The sequence below is a fragment of the Pongo pygmaeus genome, chromosome 8, assembly GCF_028885625.2.
Source record: "Pongo pygmaeus isolate AG05252 chromosome 8, NHGRI_mPonPyg2-v2.0_pri, whole genome shotgun sequence".
Taxonomy (NCBI): Eukaryota; Metazoa; Chordata; class Mammalia; order Primates; family Hominidae; genus Pongo; species Pongo pygmaeus.
In genome coordinates this window covers 121,452,501-121,471,023 of record NC_072381.2, presented here as the reverse complement: position 1 = coordinate 121,471,023, position 18,523 = coordinate 121,452,501, and the positions used below count along the sequence as shown (strand labels likewise).

At 44.9% G+C, this 18,523-nt stretch overlaps 1 protein-coding gene across 7 annotated transcripts in view; it reads left to right on the top strand.

The window, feature by feature from the left end:
• The window catches only part of GFRA1 (GDNF family receptor alpha 1), a 209,759-nt gene that overhangs the window by 179,364 nt on the left and 11,872 nt on the right, over window positions 1-18,523 (top strand). For all 7 annotated transcript variants that reach the window (XM_063670307.1, XM_063670306.1, XM_063670304.1 and 4 more), the window contains 2 exons: window positions 723-857; window positions 4,556-4,737. In XM_063670307.1, the coding sequence (XP_063526377.1) occupies window positions 723-857; window positions 4,556-4,737 (317 nt within the window). The remainder of the gene's footprint in view (window positions 1-722; window positions 858-4,555; window positions 4,738-18,523) is intronic.

Genomic DNA, 18,523 nt, shown 5'->3' with positions numbered 1-18,523 from the left:
GATTAAGTATAAATGCTTTGTGTGTTTGTGCCAGTTTAGAACTCATCAGAAATATCACGACAAGATGTAGGCAGGAAGGACCACCCAGCATTTCTTTGAGCACCATTGAGGGTCCACAGGCAATATTCTAGGAGCCGTTGGCTTAGAGAATTTCCATTATTTGTTTCCAGTTCTTTCACAACGTGGAAGACTTTATTTAGATCAGTTGAGAAGACCCCATATATATGTATATACATTCAGGGTGCAGGCTAACCACTACGAAGCTTCTAGCTTCCCTATGTCACTCTAAAGAAACCATTTGCTTCTGGGGGAAGTGGATTCAAAGTCCTAAACAAAATTGTTCAAGATACATAAACTCAGCTCTATCTATTTATGAAGATTAATGACATTTTCAAGAAAATGCAAGGGATTTGGCAACTCATGCGTTCTCTAAGTTAATTCTTTCCTACTCCACGACATCCATACCATTTGTGCAGGAAGGAATACCCTAAGTGCAGCTCAAGGAGTTCTGTTATAATTTTTAAAGTAAATGTGTAAATTATTTTATGTGCTCAAGATAAATTGCTGAGAAAATGTACTGCTTAACATAATTTCCCACTCAGCAAACACAATGTTTGTAATTATCCACGGTGCATCCGCCATCAGAGGAATATTGGTTTCTTTTTAGGCTATGGAAAAGTATCATCGTACAACAATAAAATGCCTTGTTTTTATTCTTTTAGGCACAGTCATGACCCCCAACTACATAGACTCCAGTAGCCTCAGTGTGGCCCCATGGTGTGACTGCAGCAACAGTGGGAACGACCTAGAAGAGTGCTTGAAATTTTTGAATTTCTTCAAGGACAATACGTGTCTTAGTGAGTTTGTAAAAAATAAGAAACAAACGAGCAAACGCATTTTCTTCTCTGAGCTCCAGCTGTACCTCGTGCCTGTACCTCTTGTTTCCTGTGCCTGCTTCCTCTCTCTGTCTGTCTCTCTCCCTTTCTGCTTAGTCACTGATGGTAAATCCAGCTCCTTTTGTGGGCCACCCCGTGTAATGCAGCAGGGAACCCAGCAAGTGATGAACTGGGTGCTGCTAAGACTGTGAATCCAAAGGCCTGAGAGAGCAAGAGATTCAAATAACTGAGGGTACATTATGTGGGAAAGAACGCTTCTACCCGCAGATCAAATTTTGATCTTGGCAGCCTGCGGAGAGTCTGTTCCAAAGGTTCTTGAAACCTGGGCAGAATATACAATGTGAGAAGCTCAGACAAATTAGATGGGGATAGGCCTCCAAGGACTCTCTGAGAAAAATTAGAATGTTAACATCAATAGCCCCTTGGATGCTCAGGGCTGGCTCAGAGGAGAAGCAACAATTCTTGAGTGGGATAAACTGGCGATGCAGGCAGGAGGCTCGGGATGCCCGTTATCTCTGGAGGCAAGATAAGCACTGGGGAGGAGGGAGGGGGCTCCTGCTTGAAAGCAGAATCAGTTCTTATTGTAGTGTCCTTTAGGCAGTTTGGAAGCATGTTTCCCAAAGGGACAGGGATAGAGAGAAATGGACGGATGTGAACAATGAGCATTCATCAAACTCCAAAAGCACAGTGCCAGGACTCACATATATCCACCCAGATGTGCACACACCCTAGATGACGATCCAGCTGAGATACTTGAAAATTTCACCCCACTCTGTGGCAGCCGCCATTTATTGGGTATCTTCTGTGTGTTCAAACTCACGCAATAGCGAGTGTAAAATAGACATTCTCATTTACTGTAATCTACACAAGAGTCCTCATAGACATAGGTGGTTTTATCCTGCCATACAGCTGAGTAAAGCCTGGTAATTCACATAAGCCTCACATGCCAGTTAGGATCCAAAGTGCGAATCCTTTTGCGGCCCCCTAAGAGCTTTGTTCACCCCGATGTTGAAGAGCCTGTTGGATGAGAACATAGGCCTGAACTTCAGGAACCAGGTCAGTCCGACTTCCTGTTGGGAGGGGTGGACTAAGTTTCTAGGAATCAAGGCTCAGCCACCCACCCCTCTGAGAGCCCTGTCTTCAAGTGACAATTTCTCCATGATGCTTGGTTGGTAGCTAATAGTTTACTATGCACACACACACGCACACACACACACACAAGCTTTTGAGTGTTACTCTAAAACTTCCTCATCATTTACTTTGTTGATAGGAAAAATCGAAGTAATTTGCTTACTAGACACGTCAAATAATGTGGCTGTAGTCAATTGCTTTGGGCCTCTTAAAAATAAAACAAGCTTTTGGATTCTTAAGTGAAATTCACACCCACAAAAGTAGTGTCAAGTAAGGAGACCTTCACTACGACATTGGGGCATACCAAGGAATCACAACTTGGATCTCTTATTTGGTCTTGACTGAAAATGTGTGTGTGTATGTGTATGTATGTATGTATATTTCCTCTTTTTCACATCCTTCTGGCAGAATGCAAGTTTTAACGAAGATAAAGCAATGACGATGGAGGTCAGTGCAAGAAAAGATTTTGCTTATGCTGGCTGGAAAACTTCTCCCTCACAGGGAAATTAAAGTTGTTCCTGCTTTATAACCTTTTTGGTGAAGGAGAGAATAGTCTGGTGTCTCATTGTTAATGACTTTTCAATAAAAATAAATGCATTTTGTCTGCATCAGGGGCCAAAGCCAGCCAGAATTTTTCACAGTCATTCCATTTCCACTGTGACTAGATGGGGCACAGAGCCCCAAAGACACAGGGCCATCAGTTCAATCTCTTGCAACTAGAAGGAATTACAATTTGTAGATTCCAGCCCAAATGTAGAAACTTAATTCCGCTCCTTTCAGATTAAGCCAAACCTCTCCCAGATTCTCCTTTCATGAACACAACTCTAGCCAATTGTTCATTTCTAGTTTGGGGGAGGAAACAGTTGTTTTTAAGCCATGTGCATGACAGATGCATGGGGAAGAGACAAATGGGATGGAGGTGAGGTTAGATATCAGTGGCTTTCACTCAGGTCTTTATTCAGATGGCACCTTCACCAGGAAGCCTTCCTGGATCCATTTATCTAAGTACCAACTCCCTCTCCCCACTTAATGCCTCTGGCGCTCCCTTGCTTCATTTTCTCCAAACATTTCTCACTGCCTAATGTATTATATATTTCACTTATGTGCCTGCAAAACCAGAATGTGACCTCCATGAGGGCATGGACTTTTATCTTTTGTTGCTGTTGTTGTTCACTACTGTGTGCCCCATGCATAGTTCAGTGCCTGGCACTTTTAGTAGATATTCTATTAACATTTGAATGAATGAATGAATGAGCAAGTGAACAACTGAACCGCTGATGTGGCAAGGCAAACACACTGGGAAAAGCACAGGTAGTTGCAAGAAACTGTGAGTCTCTTGAATCTACGTGTTTTAAGCAAAAGCAAGGGTAGCAGTGGTGGTTCTTCTGGGCATTTAAGGGAACTGGTCCCTGTGTGCCTCTTTCTCTGCCTCACACTCACCAGTTAAGCCATGGAACATAGCTGGGAGCATAAAAAGCATTTATATTAATTTGAAGCTGTTTCTTACAGCCCCCAAAAATGTAAAGGTGCAGAAAACAAGCTTCCAATTTACTGAACTTAAAGGATAACAATTTTAGAACAAAATGTCACTTCTAAGAGGAAGATTAGGCTTAAATTATTCTGTCTTGTATATAGAAAAATGCCAACTAAGAGTCATATATTGACAATTTGCACATTCAGGTCCCAAATGGAGGAGTTTGGTTTTTTATACAATGAATATGAAATTAAAAAAAAATCCTAAATCCAGGCCAAATCCCCGAAGACCTGATTAGAAACTGTTTTTTATTCATTTTGGGGAGGGGAACAACACACAACCAATTTACTCTTGCCATAAAAACAATCTAATCCTATGAAATTATAATAAGCTTTTGAAGTTTTACATTTTAAACTTTTCATTTAAGCAGGGCTGCTCCTACCTAATTATGCAGATTTTGTTTGGAAGACTGGAGCAGAAAGAGAAAAAATAATCTTACTTAAATTTTCACTAGATACTGATGAGATTTGGGGTAGATTTTTTTTAAAGAAACTGGTTCCATTTTGCCTGCCATATTAATGTGAATGCCATTGAATTGCCTCAGTCTCATGATTAGGATTTTTTTTTAAAGCACTAATTAGTTTCCTTTTAATATAGAATATTGACAGAGCACAAGAATTTTCTTGGAAAATGGGACAGTTATGATCCCAAGTAACAGTACTGAGGCTGGGTTTCAAAGGGCTTGACTGATGGATATTTCAGGGCAAGGATCTTGCTCAGCACCTGGCACATAAACAGGAACACAATAAATATTTGTTGCATTCTGAGCATAGCTAAGTGTCCAGTTCAGGGTTTAATGACTGAATTGATTTTTGAGCACCTGACCCCAAAGACTGGCTCTCAGCATGTATAGGGCAAATGGATGGATGTGTTTTGTTCAGAGAAGTCCAGTGCTGTAATCAGAATTTCTAGTGTGCCTCTCTGGCTGTGTATATCCTGTCTGTTACATTTGCTGCTTGACTTTGAAATTGGATTTCCTCCTGTTTTACTGCAGAAAATGCAATTCAAGCCTTTGGCAATGGCTCCGATGTGACTGTGTGGCAGCCAGCCGTCCCAGTACAGACCACCACTGCCACTACCACCACTGCCCTCCGGGTTAAGAACAAGCCCCTGGGGCCAGCAGCATCTGAGAATGAAATTCCCACTCATGTTTTGCCACCGTGTGCAAATTTACAGGTGAGAACTGCGTCCAGATTCCTTGTTGGGGCTCCCTTCCTGGGGCGGGGGCAGGGAACACGGGCAGACTCATTTTCCAAAATGTATGCAGAGATAGATGACGAATGCTGCTTGGGTTTGAGTCTCAAAACTGCATTTTAAACACAACCAGTGAAGATTGTGATGTGTCATATAGTGCAGAGAAAGTCAGACTATGGAAGTGACTCTGTCATTTACCGGGAGTGTGGCTTGTTTCTGGCCCTACTTTCTTTACCTATACAATGAGGGTTCTGGGGAGATGCATCTCTGAAGTTTTTTGTGCGTGGGGTTGTCAAGTTGGCTTGGTTACATATTTATTATGCTGATTCTGTGTTCTCTGCAAAGCAGCAGCATAATAAAAGGAAAGGAGCTCTTGAGTTTGTCATCATCACATGGCATGGAGTATTTAACTGTCTCTAAAAACCAGAGACAGTGTTGCTGGTTAATTCCCATGCAGACTGCTTGATGGGTTGGTTCTTCAGAAGCAAAAGCAAGTGCTCTTTGGCAGTAGGAGGAGCCGTGAGGAGGCACAAGCTGCCCTGCAAACCCCCGCGTGTGGATACGGTCCAGTGAGAACGGTCAAGAACATTCTTTGGGGTTAATCCAGGTCTACGAGGGCAGAACCACAGCAGGATATAAGTGGTGATTTCCTGTCTTCAGTCAAAAGCAGAGTCTTTATCCTGCTTTTTTATTGATTTTTCATAGTAATGAGTACTCAGCTATTTGGCAAGACAGCTCCTATTTGTATGTTCACAGGGTACGTTCACATTCTTTTTTTTTTTTTTTTTTTTTTTTTTTGAGACAGAGTCTCACTGTGTCACCCAGGCCTGAGTGCAGTGGTGCAATCTCAGCTCACTGCAAGCTCCGCCTCCCGGGTTCACACCATTCTCCTGCCTCAGCCTCCCGCGTAGCTGGGACTACAGGTGCCCGCCACCACACCTGACTAATTTTTTGTATTTTTTAGTAGAGACGGGGTTTCACCATGTTAGCCAGGATGGTCTCGACCTCCTGACCTTGTGATCCACCCGCCTCAGCCTCCCAAAGTGCTGGGATTACAGGCTTGCGCCACCGTGCCCAGCAGTATCCTCACATTCTTTACCCCTTTGGGTGTTACCCTCCTGATGCCTGCAGGAGAGATGCTATCACTATAGTATTGTAGCTTCTTTTGTTTGAGGACACGGGGGCTCAGAGAAGGATCACTCTTGCTCAAGTCTGCAGAGCTAATGGGTCACAGAGTCAGCACTGGGAACCCAGGAGCCTCGTTCTTTCCATGATTTTTCCTGTATTTTGAGGGCAATGGTGACCACATGGTGACTTCTGCCTCCCGCTATGCTGGAGAAGGGGATGTTTGGTGGCCTGTGTGCCAAGCACTGTGCTGTCGCCTCATGCTCATCGCTGGAGCACATCTAGGCCGCCAGCCCCCATCAAGGGTCAGCCTCACTAGAATTCTCACAAGATGCCTTCTTTCGCCAGATACCAGCTTGACCCACAACCCACTTCATTCCCTAGAAAGTTCCAGAAACTTGTTTTGATTTGCTTGGTATCTCAAGACCCCTCTTCGTCTTGGATGTCCTCCACGCCATTCATCTGAGCTTGTGTCTCTGTCCTTTGTCCTTCTGGTTCTCCACCCCAGCCACACAGTCTTCAGAGACACACACACAAAACACTAAGGAGAGGCTGATAAGGAAATGGCACAGCCCAAGGTCAACCAGATGTGCTTCATACTTCTAAAGCATTTCCCGGGCATTTACTCTCTCCAAAGCACTGTGCAGAGAAAGCCAGGAGGAGCTCTGGGAAATACTATGGCATGGAACTGCTCCATCCTGCAGCGAGGCCCTGAGTTTCAGAGCAGGGAAATGATATGTTCAGAGTCCTCCAGCGAGTTGAAAGCAGTCCTAGAGCCAGGCAGGGAACAGGGTCTCTTTTCCATCTCCAGCGGGTGCTCTGCACCCTGCTTCCTCCTAGGTCAGTCTTCCAAGCTTCTTGGGCCCATTCAGATTCTGGTGTCAGTAAAGACAAGTGGTCAGGTGAGGGGCAGGATCCTATTATCATAAGGTGATCACGGGAAGCCAGTGGTGGTTTCTGGAAAGAAAAGGCAAGTTCTGGCTACAGCAAAACCAGCTTCTTTTCTGCACATGTCTCAGTGCACAGAGGGTGACTGCAGAGGCAACGTTCAGTGTTCAGCCTGTTTATTAAGTCCCTTCTCTGTTTTAGAAACTTTGTGGAGATGAGCATTCAAAAACAAAAGTTGCCTTGTCAGTAAACTTAGAATACTGGGCAAGATGCAACTTGTCAACATTTTTGAAAGTTAATAGGCGACATCTCAGAATAGTCATCATTGGAAACTCCATGAAATTGGAGTTTCCTCCATGAGAGGAGAGGGGTCTGTCAGTCACAGGAGGTGTTCTCTTCCACACCGCCCCTTGTCCTCCGCCCCCCGCCCAAATCCTAGCTTCTGACTTGGGTTCCCCGTGGTACAGTGCAGTATGTGGCTTGGCCACATAGACAGCCAAGGCTTTGCCCCCAACACAGATCTGTCCAAACACCTTTCCCTGCAAGGAGGATCTGTACTGCCTCAGGGTTGTCCCGGCAACATCAGGGAACACAGGAGTTCTATTCCCCAGAAACCATGCCTTTCCTTTCCTGTTAGTGATAGGAACTCTGCTTTCTAAACAGAAGGACAAAAGTAAAATTAGGAGTTTGTGACCGCCTGGCCAACATGGTAAAATCCTGTCTTTACTAAAAATACAAAAATTAGCTGGGCGTGGTGGTGCACGCCTGTAATCCCAGCTACTTGGGAGGCTGAGGCAAGAGAATCCCTTGAACCCTGGAGGCGGAGGTTGCAGTGAGCCGTGATTGCGCCACTGCACTCTGGCCTCGGTGACAGAGCAAGACTCTGTCTCAAAACAAAAACAGAAAGCAAAAAGTAAAGCATGACATTTATCTCTGGGCTGCTGTTTAACTCCTTGGCAGAGGGGGACATGAAGGCGTGCGGCTGTGGAGGAACAAAAGGTAGCTCTAGCCACACCTCTATTCCCTGTGATATGCACAGTCTCCACATATCCTGGAGCTAAACAGCATTTCACTTCCAGGGAGCCCTTAGGGTTCCATGGAACCTCACTTTGACTCCTAAGATGACGACCTGCATGAGCCCCTTTTTGCACAAATGAGGCAGGGAATAAGGGATAAGGGCAGGGGAGGCAGCCAAGCCCATTTCAGACCCTGCTCTTGTCCTCACCAGTATGGTGGCCTCTGCAAGCATGCTAACTTCTCTAAGCCTCAGCTTCCTCATCTACAAAGCACATATATGGCTTAGCTGCTGGAGTTGAGAGGATTAAATGGAGCAGAGTAAACGTTCCAGAATGGTGCTTTATGAAGGTCACATGCAATTTAGTGTCTGATCCCAAGTCAGTGGCCACTTGGTTCCTTTACAACAGATGGAAGGTGGTGCTATGCTTCCTTGGGGGCGGGGTGTTGGGTGTGTGCTAGGGAACATTGGTGGGAGGTTATATTAACAGGTGTGTAGTTTATTTTATTTTTCAAAACCTTCTGTGTGCTTTGCCCTCTGCACTCCTCACAGCAGCCCCATGAGTCAGGTGCCCCATGAGTCAGGTGTGGCAGACATCCTTGCCTTTTACAAATGGAGCAACTGAGCCAGGGAGAGGCTTGTGACATATCCAGAATCACACAGTAATTCTCTAGCAGACTAAGATTTCTAACTTTGAGGCCAGGGCACTTTTGCCTTGTTCCATGACCCTTGGACAACTGGGATTCTTTCTCTGGATGAAGAATAGACAGTGAGGAAGAAGGAAAGAATAAGAAAGGAGAAGCTGGTTTTGAGAGAGCCGCATGTCCTAGTTCCTCCTGAGGTTCACTGATGCAAATATGGGGGACAGAGGCAAAGCTCCGACTTCAGACTGGGTTTCTTTCTTCATGCCTCAATTCCAGGAGACAACATAGGGGAAGGAGTGACAGTTTGCCAGTAACATTTTTGCAGCTTGCTGATTTTCTAGGGTGACCTCTATGAAGAATGGTTGAAAGGATCATCTGAGGCTAGAGGATCGGGGGGATGAGAGAGTGATGAGTGAAGGGCCTTCATCCCGAGAACATAGTCCCTCCAGCTGATTTAGGATTCTTGCCTGGGCGGAGGGCTCCCAGGAGACTCATTCTCCCCATCTGACCCTCCTCTGCCTGCATGGCTGTCTCCAGACAAATTATCATTTGTCGGGGAGGAGGGAGGGGGTCCTAGAAATATCTTAGAATGGCGTTTGTCCCAGCCACATGTGTCATGACTCAGAATAGAACTGACTTTAACCAGCTTGGGATCCATTGGTAACAGATTCAGAGAAAGTCAACTATCTTTGGCAGCTCTAAAGTTCACTTCCCTTGAGAAGCGCCCTCTTGTAATATTTTAAAGTATACAATAATATGAGAAAACTCTTAGGGACTTGAGTTTCAGTCTTAACATTTGAGATAAATTTCCCCCTTGGAAGGGAAGAAACACGAATAAACATTTTCCAAAGTCTGCTCCGAAGTGTAATTATCAACAAACCAAATGCAGTTCTGTTTGGGGAACTAGGGGGCTATGGATGTGGTGAATATAGGACGCATCCATGGTTCCTATGAAAGGCTTTGCTTTAAAAAAGGAAAGTTGATTGATTAGTGTAAAATGTTACAGAAATGTCCAAGTGCTAACCCCCTGAGGTGATAAAATACCGGGTTTTGGGTTACCCGCCAAGCTCCCGTGTCAGGATTAATTGGCAGTCATATTAGTGACAAGCATGGCACAGGCTGTGCTATTGTTGGCCTATTCCTTCGACTTGTATGAAATGGTCATATGGAAAACAAAGAAACGTTAATAATCCTATCAATTACTTCATCTTCCGTGCACTGGAGTGGTCTGGTAGCTGGAGAAAGCTCAGGATATTTAAACCAAATGGACTGTGTGTGTGTGTTACTTATTTAAAGTAAATATCTTTGGAACGTTAGAAAAATTCTCTATTTTGCATCACTGTACACTGCTTAACTCTGGTGGCTTACAGTGAAGACATCTTAACATGGTGTTTGTTGACCTCTGATTTCTGTGGTCAAATAGAGTAACAAGGATTGGGAGCTATAGTCTTCGGACTCAGGCCCCCTGAGAGGGTTTCACTGCCTCTGCCCCCCTTCAGTCCCTTGCCCCTGGAAATGCGTGACAGACCGTGGGGCACACGCTCAGCCCCAGGGCAAGCAGGGTAGGTGAGGATAGCTGTGGGCAGTTGGCATGGGCTCCAGTAAACAGCACAAGCCACATTCAAAGTTAGAGATTTCTTTTGTGAGTCACATAAAACACATCTGTGGGTGAGACGTGGAGGACCAGCGTGACAGATCTCATCCTGGTGGGTCTTTTAAAACAGCATTCTAGAAAGAAACCACAAAGCAGCTTGCCTAGTCATGAAAGAGATGAAGGGTCCATGTGGATAATCTTTGAAAGCATGCTTCCTGTTAAAATCAAACATGCAGAGGGCAGCCGTCCTGCCCCCAACCACTCCACCAGTAGCTGCCTGGTCTTCTCTCACCATCAGACCATGCTAGCCCTAAGGGGTTCACAGTAGAGACACTGTGGGCCCCTCTTTGTGCAGCGTGGGGGCAGAGGCCTTGGGGTGGGTATCTGCCTGGAGCAGAGAACCTGCCACATTCACTGGATTTCAGCCTAGGTCCACACCGTCCCAGCCTCCCAGCAAAGCCTCAGTACATTTCCTTCTCTCCCCAGAGTCGTGTCAAGCTTAAAAAACAGGTACTTGTAGGATGCAGCCTAATGTTTGCAGAGTGGCAGGAGGGATGGAGGGCAGACCTAATCTGTTTAACTCCTACATCTTCTGCATTCGAATATTGAAAATAATCTATATTTAGATAGTCCCTTCCACCCTCTCCCCATGGCCCCAGTACCTCCTCAGATCCAAAGTCCATTTGTTCCAGCTGGGGCCAGACCAGACCAGAAATGATTTCAAAACTCTTCTTTGTGGGGGCAAACCCCCAATGTCTAGATGCGGTGGGAAGGCGATTATCCAAGCCTACCAAATACCCGGGACTCCACTGGCTGTGACCAAGTGAAAATTTTAAGTGTCGAGTTTTAAAAGGAAAGCTGCCAATGGGTGTTCTGTAAATCATTTGTGCCAGCAGACTGACCCCATTATGTCAGCTAATCCTGGAAATACAGGAGGTAAATTTCAATCTTCTAGCACGGAGCACTTAATCAATATTCTAAATGTTTTTCTTGCAATTTATGCTAGCAGAGCAATGGGGTGCTTTGGCGGCCCGTTAATCTTCCACCAGAGAAGAGGCGCTTGAGAGCCAGTCCAGGGTGCTGGGATTTTGCACGGGATGATAGACTGGGAGGAGAGGAGGCCTAGGAGGATGGAAGCGAAGAAAGAGAGGTGCTTGTTTCCACACCAGACTCCTGGCTCCGGAAGGGGGTTCACCCCCTCTCCTTACCCCACCCCTCCAAGTAGGGTGAAGTAACCCTGAGAGCAGTTCTTCCGCACTTTTCTTTTCACCCATGGTTGACGGTCTAAGAGTTGGTTTTCCGGGAAAAGCTTGAGCTTTGGAGTTAGTTGGACCTGAGTGAGAATCCTGGCTCGCCTCCTGTGGCTCCATGACTATTGCTTGGTTTTTACCCTGAATCTGTGCTGTAAAACACCACTGAGCTCTTGTTTTTTTGTGAGGGATAAAGAACAGTGCCAGTATGCAAAGAGCCAGGCACAACAACGGGCTGACCCTTGGCACTGGGGGAAGCGGCTTCCACTATTGGCATGGTTAGTGAGATGCGTTAGAGATTTTGACACAGGACCAGGGGCCAGAAAGGAAGAGCTGCTCTCAGGAGCAGGGGGGCCACAGAGGAAGAAAGATGGAGCTCTTTAGATTGCATTGTGTCTTCTTAATTAATAAGAAGGGTTTGAGGCTGGGTGTGGTGGCTCACACCTGTAATCCCAGCACTTTGGGAAGCCGAGGTGGCGGATCACCTGAGGTCAGGAGTTTGAGACCTGCCTGACCAACATGGAGAAACCCCATCTCTACTAAAAATACAAAATTAGCCAGCATGGTGGCACATGCCTGTAATCCCAACTACTCAGGAGGCTGAGGCAGGAGAATCGCTTGAACCCAGGAGGCGGAGGTTGTGGTGAGCCAAGATCGCACCATTACACTCCTGCACTCTAGCCTGGGCAGGAAGAGCAAAAGTCCGTCTAAAAAAAAAAAGGTGGGGGGGTGGGGTTTGAGCTGAATGATATCCTGCCAGTTCTAAGATGTGGTCTTGGTAGAAAGTCCCAGCGAGGAGGGGAAGGGGGAGAATGTTCTTTGGACACCAGGCCAAGAAGGAAGGGAAACCAAAGGCAATAAAAGGACTAGGTCTTGAGGGATTAGAACTGATCCAAATTCCATCTCTCCGCACATCTCCTGGGAGCTTCATCTGACTTATCTGCTTCTTGGAGCTGTGACTTGGAGCTGCCACTCTGGTCAGATCTTGGTCCAGCCTGGTGACCAGAGTGGAACTGGCTGCCACGGTCCCTGCCACATCTCTTTAACCAATGCTGACATTAGGAAGAGGTGATGCAGTTGTTAACAGGAAACATTCTTGGTTGCAGAAAAGACGGTATTTGAGAACTAGTCCTGCCTCTTAGCCTCATATCCCAGGACTTTGCAGTCTTTGCCATATCTGCACTCCACTGATCCTATTATTTGCTTCATCTTTGTCTTTAAATTCAATTATGAGCTATACTTATTTATATGCACACTACTGCCTTTGAGACTTATCTGAAGCTGTTACTAACATATGTGAAAGCATGAGTTCAATGTGCTTTCTCTATATTAAAATCAATATATAAATATTAAAATTAAAACCATAAAAAAGTTTGCATGCTACCTAAAATGATGTCATGTACCACCAGTAGTCCCCAAGCCCCACTTTGGAAAACATTATAAACCATCTAATTCTATGACAGATCCCAGAACAATTTGCTTTGATAACTTAGGTCACCCCAGCTTTTTATGGCCAGGTATTAATAACACAAATGCATACGCAGTGCCTCCCCTGAGTAATCCTCACAGTAACCTCAGAAGGTCAGTACTGTTACCATTCCCATTTTTCAGACAAGAGACCTGAGGCACAGAGATACTTGATCAGGAGAGGAGCAAGGCCAAAGCAACGTTCCTCCCTGCCCCCATTATAAATGGCTACACTGTATTACCGAAACCAGAGCACTTTAAACATTGTGTTTCTGGGTAACATTTTTCATCGCTATAGATTAAATCAGTCCCTAAATTCTTGTTGAACATCTGGCAGACTGAAGTGTCAGATTGGTTCATAAATGAGCATAAAGAAAAGTAATGATGCCTATTCTGACACCAACTGGTAGACCGCACTACAACTCAATTCCGAGCTAACCACTCAGGGTTAGTGTCAGACTCCACAGGTTATGGGCGTGGTCCCCAACAACACGGCCCTTGCTTCAGATGCCAGCCACACTTTGGCATTCCCAGGCCACCTGCACTTCTGCCCAACTAGTTAAAATCCAGGGGTTCCCATGAACCCCTCAAGTTCATTTCACTAGAATGATTTACAGAAATCAGGAAAGTGCTACAAGACCTAAGATTACCACTTTATTATCAAGGTATAGATCAGAACCAGCTAGACAAAGAGATGCCTAGGGCAAGGTCTGGGGGGGTTCTCCAATGGAGAGCTTCTCTGCCTTGTCCCCGTGGAATTAGGGCATGTCACCCACTTGCCGCATTAATGTATTTGCTGCCCAGGAAGCTCCAGGAGCTCAGTCTCCAAAGTTTTTGTTAGGGTTTTATTAAGTAGGCACTATTGATTGAATAATTGACCACATGACTGGCAGTCTTCAGCCCTCCTCCCCACACCATGGGGATCAGGAAGTCAGGCTGACCTACTGTGGCTCAAAGTCCCAACCCTGTGACCCATGGTTGGTCTTTGTGGTAACCTGACCTGATCCTGGGTCATCCCATTACTCGGACACTCAGGTGTGATCCAAAGAACTCATGAATAACAGGCACTCAAGAAATTCCAAGGATTTAGAGGTTAACTATCAGGAACCAAGGACAAAAGCCAGTCAAATTTTTAATTACATAACAACGCCTCATCAGAGTTGGTTGTTTTAAAATATAATTTTAATTCTAGAGATGCACCGTGAAACTTCTTTTATTATTTTTTAAGTTTTTTACTTCCATAGGTTTTTGGGGAACAGGTGGTGTTTGGTTACATGAGTAAGTTCTTTAATGGTGATTTGTGAGATTTTCGGAGCACCCATCACCCAGGCAGTATACACTGAACCCAATTTGTAGCACTGTGAAACTTCTCATAAGGAAGCTGGAGTTGAAACTTTGCACTCCACCACTTAGTAGCCATTAAACTTTGGGCAAATTACTTATCTTTTCTGCCTCAATTTCCTCATCTTTAATGTGCAGATGACAGGAGAAGAGCTTCCTGGGGTGTTTGCGGATTAAATGTGTTTGTGAGTGGAAAGCACGCTCAGAATGGTGCCCAGCTCAAAAATGGTACTATGTAAGTTTTTATTAGTTGTAAGTTTCAAGGGGCTTTCGTCCCAGCAATTGGATATCACTGTCCCCCTTTGTCCCACCTTCAGTGTCAGAGAAGTGCCCTGAAGGATCAGGTTGGGTTATGGGACTCAGGAGGCATTGCTTTATGGGGCCTTTTTTCCAGCAGGAAATTCAGAGCTCAAAATTGGGTATTACCCTGTTAAGGCTGCCATACAAGCCAGCATGCTCAACTACATTTTCAATTGTGTATTCAACTCGATTGGAAATGGACGCATGCAGGGTATAACTGGTACAAAAAAATAGGAATTTAATCTTGGGGGCCAGCCCTCATGATAGGTACGTGTGTGTGGCACCCTATATCCTAGGTATCGTACATGTAAGTGGCAGCTATTCCGTAACTAAACATTTTGCATTTACAAAATCTCACTCATGGGGAGATGTTAAGGGAAAACAGCGCTGTTCATGCAAGCCTTTTCTTAATCCCCGGGGCCCTACTAAGTGTCCCTTGTGCAGACTTTAACACAGGAAGCTGACTCTTAGTTCTGTGGTTGCAGGAACTTGGCAAAAGGCAGCTCCCATGGAGGACATGCTGTCCCCCCCCAGCCTGCCGACATCAGGTGCTGGGCTGCCTTGCTGAAGCAGCTGTTATCATATTGCCAGCTTCTGCAAACTTAATTCAAAAAATGATTTCTTTGTGATTGGCATGTTTGCATTGTAGCAAACTTTGGTTCAATATATTGTTAGAATACATAATACTGTAATTTAGGATTATTTTATCAGCAGTAAAGGGTTTTATAATTCATTTTAAAAGTTGTAATGGGCTTGAGCATCTTCAGTATAGTTTAATAATACAGCATTTTATAGCTGGCTGTAAAATTTCAGATTACGGTTTTCGCAATGGCGCAATTCTATTTTATAGTTTAATAATTGTTCAAATGAAGGAGAGTGTAAAGTTCCTAAAAACCAATTTAATGACTTAGAAAAATAGCTTTTATCAAAATCTATTGCACACCTTTAATGAACCCAGATGTCACCTTTTCAACAAAGGCAGGTCATGGGATCTATTTTTCTCAGCAACAATGTAGGCAGATGCCCTCTCAATTAAGCACACAGAGTGTGGTATCTCTAAATTATAATTTTTCTCTTTTATCCCTAATCTCCTATAGCAAGAATAAGCGTATTTTCCAAGCACTAGGTGAACACCAGTGAGGCCAGGAGAACTCCAACTTAAACAGGCGATAAATTGGTTCTCTCCAGAGAAGATTTTCATTTTACAGATGGCCTCTTGATCACACTGCCTGAACCCCAGCTCCTAACTCTTATAAAGTCTCTTATGAACGCCTCCAAATAACTCATAGTTTACTATTCTATAAAGTGAATGGCAGAAAGGGAGCCCTACCTGATAATTTAATTATATATTATCATTACGAGTAATACAAGTGTTATCATATATTATAGCATCTGGGAGAAGGCATGATCTCGTTGTCATTGGAATTATAGTTCATGTTATTTATATTTCTGGAATTTGCCATGGGTATGTTTTGAGGCAACAAAAGCCAGTAAAAGAGGTGGCCCAGGGATACAAACACAGTTATCACATAGCTTAGGGAGCACACCATGGGGAATTAGATCCCAGGACCCTTGAATACAGTGTGATTATTGAGCGAACCAGCTCTGGCTCAGAGCCCTGTTTCTGCTACACAGAAATGGAAAAGGTCAAAGGAAGTCACGTGTGGCTGGGCTGTTTCCTCTGAGGTGCAGTCTGGTTGACCTGGGGTTCACAGCCCATTACCACTCTGTGCTATAAGCAGTGGTACCTTTATGTGAACAAAGAGCAGGCTTATTTTGAACTCTCCACCTGGTAAATACTTTGGGAAGAGGTCACCTGCAGCGCTTAGAACCCCTTTCTTCTATCACCCTGAAACGACACAGGCTTCCTTTTTTTTGGTTTCTCATTCAGTTCTCTAGTCGTCTGACCCATCTTTGTCAGCTTGGCTCCAGGGTGTTTCCGTGGAATTTTGGTGTTCCTTGGGAACAATGTAAGGCTATCCGTGCCTGCCATTTGGATATGTTTTGGCAGGTTTCAGTCATCTCAGCAAAGATGCCACAGCTGGAAGACATTCTTGCTGCCTTCAGACAGGCATTAGCTCTGGGCTTCAGCTGTTGTCTCCTCTTATTCCTCACCCCAAAACACCCCAGTACTATGTTATAGTACCCCAGTACTATGTTAGTACTATGTAGTGGACAGCACTTAGTGATTCTGTGGTCCCATGGAGAATGGAGGCAATACCATCCTTTGTTTTGCTCCAGTCCGACACTCACTTTAAGATAACAGAGCTCGGCCAGGCACGGTGGCTCACGCCTGTAATCCCAGCACTTTGGGAGGCCGAGGTGGGTGAATCACGAGTTCAGGAGATCGAGACCATCTTGGCTCACACGGTGAAACCCCATCTCTACTAAAAATACAAAAAATTAGCCAGGCGTGGTGGCGGGCGCCTGTAGTAGTCCCAGCTGCTCGGGAGGCTGAGGCAGGAGAATGGCGTGAACCCGGGAGGCGGAGCTTGCAGTGAGCCGAGATAGCGCCACTGCAGTACGGCCTGGGTGAAAGAGCAAGACTCCGTCTCAAAAAAAAAAAAAAAAAAAAAAAAAAGATAATAGAGCTGAAGCAAAACACAGCATCAATTGTACTGATGCCTGACAAGTGATCATGCAAACAAGTACAGGGTGGTTAGTTTCCAGTGTTGATTTTTTAAGAAAAGGAGGCTATGGTACTTAGGAGAAGATGCTGAAGGGCCAGGCCTCTTGCTACAATAAAATCCAAACCCTCTGCAGGCTAAGATGGAGAGTAGCTTAATCTCTTTGGTCCTTGGATTTATCATCTAAAATATGAGAATGATAAATGCTACTGCCTAGGAGTGTTATAATTATTAAACAAATTAAAATCCTTCATCTCAGTAACTCAGCCTCCAGGACAGTAACATTTATACCATTATTTTATTCTCCTGGGTGGTCTTTGCTGATGATGACATAGGAGGAGTCTGTGCTGAGGTGGCATCCGGTGACCTTTACCCCAAAATTCATCTGAGAAATGAACCTGAGCATCATATAGGTGTGCTACCTTGCAAAAATAGACCAATTGTTTGATCACCCATTTATGATGTCTTCTCCTAAGCACTTTTTTTTTTTGAACCACTATTCTCAAAAAAAGAGAAAGACTTAGAGAGAGGATGGGAAGATAAGGTCCTCTTCAGTGCATTATGGGAAAAGCCATTAGGCCACCTGCACCTGTGGTCCAGAGGGCACTGAGGCCAGCCCATCAGAAGGACAGTAATTCAGCCCTTGGACAATTGCTTAACCCAACTGCCGGGTAATAAACATGCTTAATAAAAAGGAATAGGACGTCTGCACCATCTTGGCTATAAATATGCTCTCTTGTTCTGGGTAACCTGTGAGAATACCTCTGAGCACACTTAGATCACATACTATAAATAAATCCAATTTCTTATATCCCCTACTGACCTTTTATCCTTAGGACTTCTAGCCAACCGTGCTCCCCTGAATAATAGGTTCTGCATGTTCTTGAACCATGGAACTCCCTTATGTGGAAGCAAACAGCCCTGGTTCTCTTATTGGGTAAAATTCAACCAAGAGCATCCCTCCTCTCTGCCCCTTATATTTCAAACCCAAGAAAATGAGACTGTCTAGAGAGGAAACTCAAGACAGTGGGCACTGAGTCAACATTTTGGGAGTATTCCCCAGGGCGGCTGTCCCCTGCCTGCCCCTCTGCTGCAGGGACCTCAGAGAGGCACTTACCACTGGCATCTTGGAGGAGCAGAAACCTCCTGGCCTGGCTTGACCTCTGACTTCCTACAGAAGCTGCATTTGCAGAAGTTGCTCCTGGTTTCTGGGGTGAAGCTTGGGAGGACACACTTGGGCTCTGTCTTCCTTTTCAGACTCTGTTGATTCTGTGCTGCCTGAGCTGTCTCTGTCCATGCTGGCTGTGTGAGCCTGGGCTTATGACTGCACCTCTCAGAACCTTCCTTAGCTGTCACCAGGATAATGAGCTGTTTCTGAGGGTTGATGTAAGATATGGGAGACAATGGACAGCCTGTCTAGCATGGAGTCAATATGCATTGATTTTTAGAGTCAGAGTGACTGGGTTCAAATCTTAGCACAGCCTCTTCAAGCTGTGGAAACCTGAGCAAGTCATCAC